We start from the raw sequence: 9,554 nt of genomic DNA on the forward strand, positions 1-9,554 counted from the left end.
CCCTTGTAAAAGAAGGAGGTAGAAAAGAGTTCTATCGACACATGACGGATAGATAGTACGGTGGGAGTCAAAAAACAATCCCCGTTCTTTTTGTTAAAAGCCGATGTTATGCATGTCCCATTTATGCAGAGTCCCGCTTGCCCTCCTTAACCTCTTTCTATAAAATGATATTAGCCTTAAGCTCGACTGAAGAAGGTTGAGATATATCCGTACCAATGCCTTCATGGTTCCGTGAAGAGCATGTCTGTGATTTCTTCTGAACTTGGGGTCTGTGCCCTTGAGGGATGGGTAACGGTGAGTCTTCGGCTTCTTAATACTGTATTACCCAAAGTCGCTTGTTGTCAGCTGTGTCCTGGCCTATTCTCTCTTTAATATGCCCAAGCGATTGCCGATATGAATAATGCATGTTGCAGTAGTTTTTCAACCATATCACGTCGCAAATGGTATAAACTCGCTTTAGGATAGGGATTAAGTATCGACGTACCCGTTCCTGTGGGCCTTCTTGTTCTGGTTGTGTTGCGACGAGTTCTTGGATTCTGTTAATTGCGAGATAAGTTGTTAGCGATCGGCCTTCGATATCTGCTTCACGAAACAGCTCAGGAGGTATATTTCCCGAAGAACTGCAGCCTGGATAGAGAGGCAAACGTACTGGCCATCTTGACGGTATGGCGGCAACTTGAACGGTTGAGGTAAGAATGTCGTCGTTGTCAGGATGAACTTTTGAGAAAACCTGCGACCTTCAAACTGTTTGTGTGGATGAGCTCGCTTACGTTGGATCGATGGCACTAGTCCGGATTAGGATACAATTTCACGACTTTCTTCTATCAAAATCTCTAGCACACCAATTTTTATCGTTAGCAAGGCATTTTATAGTGACTAGATAGTAAAAACGATTATAGCTAAATCATTCTTAGTGTAATATACTGAAGTTTTCTCATAACTATGTCTAATGGTTTGAAAAGTGCTTGTATCATAGTGGAAAAACGGCTAAAACAGCAACCATTTATGTTCACGTGACTGTATCGTCTCCCAAAATGGCTTAGCTCCGAGACGTCCCGAAAGTCCAGCGACTTCAAGCATCGCAACATCTCTCGCCAGCACGATCTTCAACATCCCACCGGACGTCCATATCAAGGCCAATTGCAGCCATGTTCTCTCTCCGCTTCGCCAGACCTGCCTTCAGAGCCGGTGCCACCGCTCTCCGCACCCCTCTATCGCAGAGGACCTACGCCACGGCTGTTGCAGACAAGCTAAAGCTTTCTCTCGTCTTGCCCAAGGAGGTGCGTTACCGGAGCCTTTTGTATCCTTCATTACTGCTTTTCAGGGCGTTACGTTGGTGTATAAGTGCATAAATGATGCTGGAACTCGATAAACTAACGAATTGATTCGAACAGACCATCTACAAGTCCGCCGATGTGTACGTTTGAAAATTCCTAAATCCGTCAAAGAATCGGACCATCAATAGCTATATTCCCCATTTTCCACCTATAAAATGAAATTATGGAAGGGAAACGTTAATTAATCGAGTTATTTCACATATCTAGCGTTCAAGTCAACATTGCCGCCGAGTCTGGTGACATGGGTATCCTCTCCAGCCACGTTCCCAGCATCGAACAGTTGAGACCCGGTCTCATCGAGATCATCGAGGAGGGCGGACAAACCAAGAAGTTCTTCCGTATGATACGCTCTTTCCAATTTTCACTCTTGATTTTTACTACCAACGACATCAAGCCGGAGGAATCCTTGGCATAACAATTTTCTACTGAGCAAAATTATACTAACATGACTCTTTTATTTAGTTGCTGGCGGATTTGCCGTTATGCAGCCAGACTCCAACCTCAACATCAACGCCGTTGAGGGTTTCGCTCTTGAAGACTTCAGCGCCGACGTAAGTTTTTCTCGTCCACATAGAGTTTCTATTCTGCTTCTTTGTGGGTAGGAAGGAGAGTATAAAATACAAGCTAATGAATACCGATGATACAGGCTGTTAAATCTCAGCTTGCTGAGGCCCAGAGACTTGCCTCCGGTACTGGAAGCGAGAAGGAAGTCGCTGAGGCCAAGATCCAGGTGGAGGTACGTGTACAACATGGAAATATCTCTCCTATGCACAGCACATGCTAATATGTTATCATCTTATTTATGTTTAGGTCCTCGAGAGCCTCCAAGCTTCTTTGAAATGATAGAGTTGTAGGATGTATATATCCTTTCATCCTTGACGAAAGCCCGTTTCTCTCAACTGTTGAATCTGTAGAATAATAAACAGTAGTGTTTTCTCTAACCCAAGAACTTTTGTATAAATTTTTATGAGTCATTTCATTGAACGATAGAGAAGTTACTATCTTTATTTCCCACCTTAGATAAGTCATTATTCTGTGAACACAGATGTTTCGTTCAAAAAGTAAAATAATACACATAACATTCATCCATCTCTGAACCGCTGAAATGACATCGAAGTCGGAGAGCCATCTATGAGATTTAATCCCCCTCTCAGAGATAGGATGACTATACATAACATTGGGAAATAAAGCAAAGTGCCGCACTGCCAAAACAAAGGAAAAACATATACCATCAATCATCTTCAAGAAGCGGACATCAGGAGCTAAAGAAGAGAGAACACTATAGCAGGAAAAATATAAATCGCCAATATCTCCCAGATTCAATCCTCAAGGTAAGAAAACATGTACATGGATACAGAAAGAAAGGCGTTATTATATCCTTCAATGTTAATTTGGGGTATCTTTTTTTTATGTCCAATCGACGCTTTGTTGGCGCTGGCTTCTGGCAATGCGTCGTTCTGCGCGCCGTCTGCCACTTCTACTGGCATAGCTACCGCTCAATTCCGTGCTTACCGTACCTGGTGAATTAAGTCCGGCGTGACTTATGGGTAACGGAGGTGGTGGAGCGGGTATTGATGACGGAGCGGCGGCAGAACCAGCAGGCGGAGGAGCTACTGGCTGAGATACAGGAGACTGCGGCGGATCAATCCGTGATCCTGGCACCTGCAGGTGAGACGGCACTTGCGAGTGAGCTGCTGGTACTGGTGCCGGTGCTTGTGACGGTACTTGCGAATGCGAGGGTGCATGAGAACCCTCCTGTGCTTGTTGTCGTTCACGTTCTTCGACGCGGCGCCAGTGATCATCGTCCGAGAAAGAACCTTCCCGCCCTTGACGTCGGTGATCACGACGACGAGCTTCACGCTCTGCTCGTTTTTCTTCCTTCGTGAGCTGTCGCAATGTCACATGGCGGCCTTCGGGTTTGACCGTTATAGCAACCTGGGGAGAGTCATATGGATCTTCACGGTTTCCACTCCGCCTTCTGTGACCTGACCCGGCGGTTTCAGCTGCCGCGACAGCGGTGCCTGCACCGAGTGTGGATGGGTATCTGTGGTGACTTCGATGTTTGCGTCCGGGGCTAGGTGGTATATCAGCTACTGACGAGGCAGCTGGTGGAGGTGGACGTCCAGTGGTGCCTGATGGCCCAGCAACAGCTTCAGAGGTTAGCTCACTGGTTGGGGAATGCGGTCTTGGATAGCGCCTGTCTGCATGGTGTTTTCTTTTACTGTTGGCTCGGGCGATTCGTTCATTTTCGAGGTCTTCTTGTCTTATCTGCTCGACGCGACGGTCTTCTTTTGACTTGCCTCGGCCGAAGAAACTTTTCACAGCAGCAAATGCGCCTGCTCCAAGAAGGGCATTGCGTACAGGATGGCCACCGTGTCTAGAATCATCAGTCTGCGTGAAATAATCGGTCTCAGTGTAGGCAGTATGGTCTTCACTCGGGGCACCGTGGTAAGGACCGTGGCGCCGGGGTGATGGCGGAGGGGGCGGCCGTCCTTCTTCCACGCGACTCAGAGAATCATCATAGCTATCGGTGACAGTGTAATCATCACGGTCATGGCGCCTATCATAGGCTTTCTTTCCCAAGCCTAGAGCCCCTGCAAGTGCACCAAATCCCAATAGCTTCTTCCCCCAACCCCCATGGTGGGATTCCTTTTCGTTGATATAGGGCGTCCTCGCCGAATCACGGGATCTACTTCGACTGTCGCTTCTACTACGGCTTCTGCTTCTGCTTCTGCTCCGGCTGCGACTCCTTCTTCGACCACGTAACTGGTTGCCTAGCATAGCCAATCCGGCACCCGCAGCCCCCGCAGCCGCCAGACGGCCGAAATTTCCATGATTTTGATCATCGTCTATAACTTCTGGGCCAGAATAGTTTCCCCGGGGACCATATCCTGCGCCAATGCGTCGTTCATGGAGATAGGTGAGGATAAAATAAGTAAGGACCAAAGCGAATGTAGCCAACGCGAAAAGAATAAATAGTGAAAGCGGAGAGCCGTATAGAGTTAAGCCAAGTGGGATCTGTGCGATACCAAGTAAAGCTAAGGATCTTCCGAGCCAATGATGGATCTATAGGTGGGTGTTAGTAACATAGGGTACGTAAGGATGTATATAGAAGCTTACCATTAACTTGAGAGGAAGATGCGGCCAGCGCTTCCCCTTCATACCACTATGTATGAACCATCCCCAAAACGTCTGAAAAATCACCATCACATATATCGCCAGCCCAATTCCGTGGTGAGGGTTAGTTAGACTTCTATTTGGCCCCACCGCAAACCAGCCGAGAGTAAACACCACAGTGGTCAAGAAAAGGGTGAGTATCTGCATCCATATATGCAGGCGCAGGGCCCAGTAGGGGCTTCTCGAGTAGAACCGGGCGAGCAGGATAGAAATGGGCACGAGGCCAAGGAAGGTGATTGCGGCGAGTACTCCGTGTGCTCGTATGAGAGAATGGTACCCGGGCAAGTTTCGGAATCTATTTCCCATTCCTAGTAAAGAGTTAGCATATAGCAAACATGAAGGAGTGACATCTGGCAGGGCCAATGTTATCTCACCGTTATACTGCATCGCCTCAAAGTTGAGGCCCATCAGATTGGGCAGAAGGAAGGTATTGCGCTGAGAATCCCATGTCCCATCTCCGACGTTGAGAATATTGGAAGCATATGTCCCCGTCCCCGGGGGGCCCAAGCCTGAATTCGACATTGTATATCTCTGCAAGTGGCTATGTATGAGGCGGGTTGGCGCAAAACAGGCTAGGGTTTCCTCTCTCGCGACAAGATAGATGTTGTCGGTGGCAGCGGAGGAGATCTTTCAAGATCCCTCGCTCCGACTTAGACGACCATTCACTTCCTACCCTGGGACTTCGGGGTATATAGATCGAGCTATAGGCAATCGATGCAGTGTCGTGTGTTGTCCGTCCGGGTCGACGAGGTCGGGTGGTGGTGGTGCCTGTTGTCCGAGTGGGAGTATGGAGTCAAGCGTAAAATAACTTCTCAAGAATAAAAAGATAATGATGGGTAAATAACATAAACAATGGATCAGCAAGCCAAAAGTCCGGCGAGTGGCTTTTTCCCGTCTGTCTGTCTTGTCTGTTTCTTCTTCTTGTTCAACTTTGATACAAAAAACTTGAAGCTCGCAAAGACAACAACGTTTTTCCTCTTTCGGTTTAGCGCTGACAACTCATAACCACGACAACGGATGACTAAGATATAATGACTAATATATGACTAATAAGATTATCTAAGCAAGAAGAAGCCTCGGCTCAAAAAGAAGGTTGAAAAGCAAGAAGAGAAAAATAATGTGAATTGCCGAGCATGAAGCCCTGGAGGGAAATATATGAAGGGACAAGGTGGGCTCCGAGAGAGAGAGAGGAGACGGTTGAATAACGCAGTTTAAATAGTACGGTCAGTCAGGATGGCGGGTGAAGTTCGACAACCGATTGACATCCCTTCCTTTGAACGTTATATCGACGCCCACGTCCCTTCCATCAAGACGCCATTGACGGTTAAGCAGGTAAGCAGTCTGTACTAGGTAGTGGTAATAGAAGAAGAAGAAGATGAAGGAAGATAATTAACACAGAGATAGTTTGGATTCGGGCAATCGAACCCAACGTACCAGCTGATATCGGCGGACGGTCAGAAATATGTGCTCCGCAAGAAACCACCGGGCAAGCTGCTGTCAAAGACCGCCCATCGGGTGGAGCGAGAGTACCAGATCATACATGCCCTCGAACAGACGGATGTGCCCGTGCCCAAAGCCATCTGCCTCTGCGAGGATGACTCGGTGATCGGGACACCGTTCTACATCATGGAGTTCCTGGACGGGAGGATATTCGTAGACCCGTCGATGCCCGAAGTTGGACCGGAGGAGCGACGACAGCTGTACGTATGAACTAACAAACCACTCACTGCTACGGGGGCAAGCTGATATAAAAGGATGATTATAGATGGAAGGCAGCGGTGCAGACGCTTGCCAAGTTCCACCGGGTCGACCCCAAAGCCATCGGAATGGAGAAGTTCGGACGCTCCGGCGGCTTCTACGACCGCCAGATCGCGACCTTCAAGTCCATCCACCGAGCGCAGGCACAGACGGCCGACGTCGACACGGGCGTGCCCGTCGGCGACCTGCCGCACTTCGACGAGCTGACCAACTTCTTCTCGACCAAGGCCGAGCAGCCCGTCGACCGGTCGACCTTTGTCCACGGCGACTACAAGATCGACAACATGGTCTTCCACAGGACGGAGGCACGAGTGATCGGGGTGCTGGACTGGGAGATGGCGACCGTCGGCCACCCGCTGTCTGACCTCTGCAACCTGACGGGCCCCTATGCGAACATCGAGGGCGGCCCGGCCGAGACGAGGTTCAATGCAGCGTGTACGGACGGACTGCCGACGAGGGAGGAGTGCGTGAGGTGGTACGGGGAGGTGGCCGGGTGGGATCCTACGAAGGAGTTGGGATGGGGAGATGCGTTCCATGCCTTCCGGGGCTCGATCATCATGCAAGGGATCGCGGCTCGCTATGCGCTCAGACAGGCCAGCAGCGCGAGGGCAAAGGAGTATGCGAGTCTCATGAGCCCCCTCGCACAGAAGGCATGGGAGAAGGTGCTTCAGCTCAAACAGAGCAGCAAACTGTGACCTCTCTCTCTCCTCCGTTCTTTTTCTTTTTCTTCCCTTCCGGACGGCTCTGCTGGGCTCTGCTGGGCTCTGCCGGGACACCCTGTACATATAATATCGGACAACCCTTGCTTCGTACTATAGGCTCTGCGGATGCTCTGCCACGTGTCTCTGAAGGAAGTGTCCGTTCCGATGCCCAACACTTGATACTTACATCCTAAGTATTTTACGTACCTAGGTACATAGTAAGTAACCAAGTAAGACCTTGGGCGACCCTGAGTTATGTAAAAAAACGGGGCCCCATGGCAGGGCAGAATAGCAGATGTCTTGCGTCCCGGAGTATGTCTCTCATATGTAATATCGCCTTGTCACTAGTTAAGTAATAGTGAGTGCGCTGGCTGGTGGCCGTGGCTGGGCGGGAGTGGCGAGCCCCGGCGGTCTTGCTCTGCCTGTGGCTTTTTCTTCAGGCGTTGAAAGGTTAGGTTGGGGGGCGACCTCCTCTTTTTCTTTAACTAAGAGAGAGTCCCGGTTAAAGCCAGCCCCTAAAGTCTAGTTAAGCCAGGAAGCCAGGAATCCAGTTAAGCCAGGTGAAGCCAGTTAAGCCAGGTGAAGCCCCAGTTAAAGCCGCAAAAGTCTGGTTAAAGAAGAGCAAGAAGAAGAGCAAGAAGAAGTCTCATCTCCACCGAGAAGACCAAAACATGTAACGAATGGAGAGTCAAGGACTTGGGTTCTCCCGTTTCACGTCAGGGATAGGGCAAGGTCTCTCTTCTCTGACTTTTGCGACCTCTTGCTAGAAGGACTCTTGACTCTCTTCTCCTTTCTTGTTGGCTGGCGCATGAAATAAATATAAGCACAAGCAGGTATGAAAAAAAGGACTATATAATACAAGGCGAATGCGGCTGCCGAACCCGCCACGCCCATTTTTTTTTTCTCTTCCCTTCTCCCCCTTCTCTGGCCTTGTTCTTCTGCCTGTCCTGCCGGTGGCTTTCGTTCTGCTGGCTGCTGCTGCCTACCTGCTGGCTGTTCTACCATCCTGTAACGTCTCCTGACTAAGAGTCTCCGACTGTTGGTACGTAATAACTGCATGCTTTCTTGTCTCTCCCGCCTCTTCTGCCTCGATTCTTCGTCCTCCTCTGCCTTGCCTCTTGCGGCTCTTCGCCTGTGGCTCTGCTAGCCTTTTCCCGGCTGAGTTTCCGTTCTTCTTCCCGCCGCCGATCCACACCACAGCCTCATCTTTCTTTCTCTTCGTTCGATTCATTCTCTGCTCTCGTCAGCCAAACCGTCGGCCGTCGAGTCTCTCTCCAGACACACCGTCTTCCCCCCTCCCTCTCTGCCTCTTGCCGTGGCTCCTCTCTCGCTGCCTCTGCCTCTTTTCTGTCTTCTCTCTTACCGGACTGGCATTATGCTGTGATACGATGATGGCCTGACTTCTCATCCTGTCTGTACGTTCCCTGCTCGGAGGCCCGGTTCCCTTGTTACTATTACGTCCTCAAGACACCCTCGCTTCTCTGCTCTCTTCCTCTTCCCTCTCGCTTCCCTGGTCTTTCTCTCCCACCAACTCTCTCCCATCTTACCACCCCCCCAACACCATCAGCATCAGCATCCCCACCCAGGACGTTTTGTCTCTTTTTTCTCTTAGGATCGTATGAGGCCTGAGACTGTATTGATATCCCACTCTCTCCTGTCCCCCCCCTGGTCCGTCTGCTGATCCTTAAGTCCACCGGAAGGGCTCTCCCTCTCCTCCCTCTTTACCATCTCACTCATCGTTTTTCTCTTGTGGTCTCATCTTCAGCGGTGTAGTGCTAACCTGCTCAGCCCAGAATACCAAAACTAGGAGAGGAAAAAACAATATAATTGAATTAAAAGAGGCAGAAGAAGAAGGGGGTAAAGGAAGAAGGGAACAAGAAAAAAAAAAGAAGACTTCGCCGAGGTTACTCCCTATATGTCGCCGAACCTGGACTCCATGACATGATGAATTACGATTCAGACGACGCCCGGAACCTCTCTCCGCCTCTCGAGAAACAGAAGATTGTCTACGAACCGCACGAGTCGCCTCCTCCCTTCATTCCGGACAAGAGTGAGAGCAACAGCCCGGTCGACAAGTCTGGAACTGGACGTGACCGTAAGCGTCCACGATGTCGCAAGATACCCAAGCCATCGTTAAGCGACGAGCTAATACTGAGGTCCCTAGCTCCCAATGACCCCGAGATTGCCTATAAGTCCAGGGAGGCTCCCCTCAGGGCGGATTCTTCCTCTTGTTCGTCTCCGGATTCAGGCCACACCAGCGGAGCTGAAGAAGGCAGCCTTCAGGGGTTGGATGGGAGCACCGCGGACGTTGACGTGAACATGCACAGGCGACCCGAGGGTACGTCGTCAGCCGTAGGAGGCGCAGTCCAGAACAACAATACCAACAACCACCACAACCACAACCACAACCACCACAGTAATCACCATCACAACAACAACAACAGCCACAGCTTTAGCCAGCCACTACCACGCCCTGACATTCTTATGACCGATCCTCCGAATCCCTCGGCAGATCCGTCAGCCTCCATGCACCCAGCTGCTACTAGCTCGAAAGAGGGAGCTCCAAGCACTGCTGCTGCTG

General features: G+C 50.2%; 6 protein-coding genes across 6 annotated transcripts in view; 3 read left to right on the forward strand and 3 right to left on the reverse strand.

Moving 5' to 3' along the window:
* Nucleotides 1-69: 69 nt before the first annotated feature.
* On the reverse strand, nucleotides 70-684 carry MCYG_05950 (60S ribosomal protein L29; the record flags this gene model as incomplete). The annotated part of the gene is made up of 4 exons (XM_002846035.1): nucleotides 70-157; nucleotides 214-316; nucleotides 485-536; nucleotides 650-684. 4 exons carry the CDS (start codon nucleotides 654-656, stop codon nucleotides 122-124), a joined length of 198 nt encoding a protein of 65 aa, XP_002846081.1.
* A 464-nt stretch (nucleotides 685-1,148) lies between these two features.
* MCYG_05951 (ATP synthase delta chain) lies at nucleotides 1,149-2,180 on the forward strand (the record flags this gene model as incomplete). Its single annotated transcript, XM_002846036.1, has 6 exons — nucleotides 1,149-1,280; nucleotides 1,395-1,417; nucleotides 1,545-1,675; nucleotides 1,800-1,888; nucleotides 1,984-2,073; nucleotides 2,148-2,180. 6 exons carry the CDS (start codon nucleotides 1,149-1,151, stop codon nucleotides 2,178-2,180), a joined length of 498 nt encoding a protein of 165 aa, XP_002846082.1.
* Nucleotides 2,181-2,744: 564 nt separating this feature from the next.
* Nucleotides 2,745-5,036, reverse strand: MCYG_05952 (conserved hypothetical protein; the record flags this gene model as incomplete). Its single annotated transcript, XM_002846037.1, has 3 exons — nucleotides 2,745-4,403; nucleotides 4,458-4,822; nucleotides 4,889-5,036. 3 exons carry the CDS (start codon nucleotides 5,034-5,036, stop codon nucleotides 2,745-2,747), a joined length of 2,172 nt encoding a protein of 723 aa, XP_002846083.1.
* Nucleotides 5,037-5,747: 711 nt separating this feature from the next.
* MCYG_05953 (acyl-CoA dehydrogenase family member 11) lies at nucleotides 5,748-6,967 on the forward strand (the record flags this gene model as incomplete). Its single annotated transcript, XM_002846038.1, has 3 exons — nucleotides 5,748-5,846; nucleotides 5,919-6,214; nucleotides 6,280-6,967. 3 exons carry the CDS (start codon nucleotides 5,748-5,750, stop codon nucleotides 6,965-6,967), a joined length of 1,083 nt encoding a protein of 360 aa, XP_002846084.1.
* Nucleotides 6,968-7,684: 717 nt separating this feature from the next.
* On the reverse strand, nucleotides 7,685-8,515 carry MCYG_05954 (uncharacterized protein; the record flags this gene model as incomplete). Its single annotated transcript, XM_002846039.1, has 3 exons — nucleotides 7,685-7,766; nucleotides 7,960-8,207; nucleotides 8,393-8,515. 3 exons carry the CDS (start codon nucleotides 8,513-8,515, stop codon nucleotides 7,685-7,687), a joined length of 453 nt encoding a protein of 150 aa, XP_002846085.1.
* Nucleotides 8,516-8,917: 402 nt separating this feature from the next.
* MCYG_05955 (C2H2 type zinc finger domain-containing protein) overlaps nucleotides 8,918-9,554 on the forward strand; it is a gene marked incomplete at both ends in the record, with an annotated part of 2,055 nt that continues 1,418 nt past the window's right edge. The window contains one exon of the mRNA XM_002846040.1: nucleotides 8,918-9,311. Within this exon, the coding sequence (XP_002846086.1) occupies nucleotides 8,918-9,311 (394 nt within the window). The remainder of the gene's footprint in view (nucleotides 9,312-9,554) is intronic.

Source organism: Microsporum canis, genomic scaffold (genome assembly GCF_000151145.1).
Source record: "Microsporum canis CBS 113480 supercont1.5 genomic scaffold, whole genome shotgun sequence".
NCBI lineage: Eukaryota > Fungi > Ascomycota > Eurotiomycetes > Onygenales > Arthrodermataceae > Microsporum > Microsporum canis.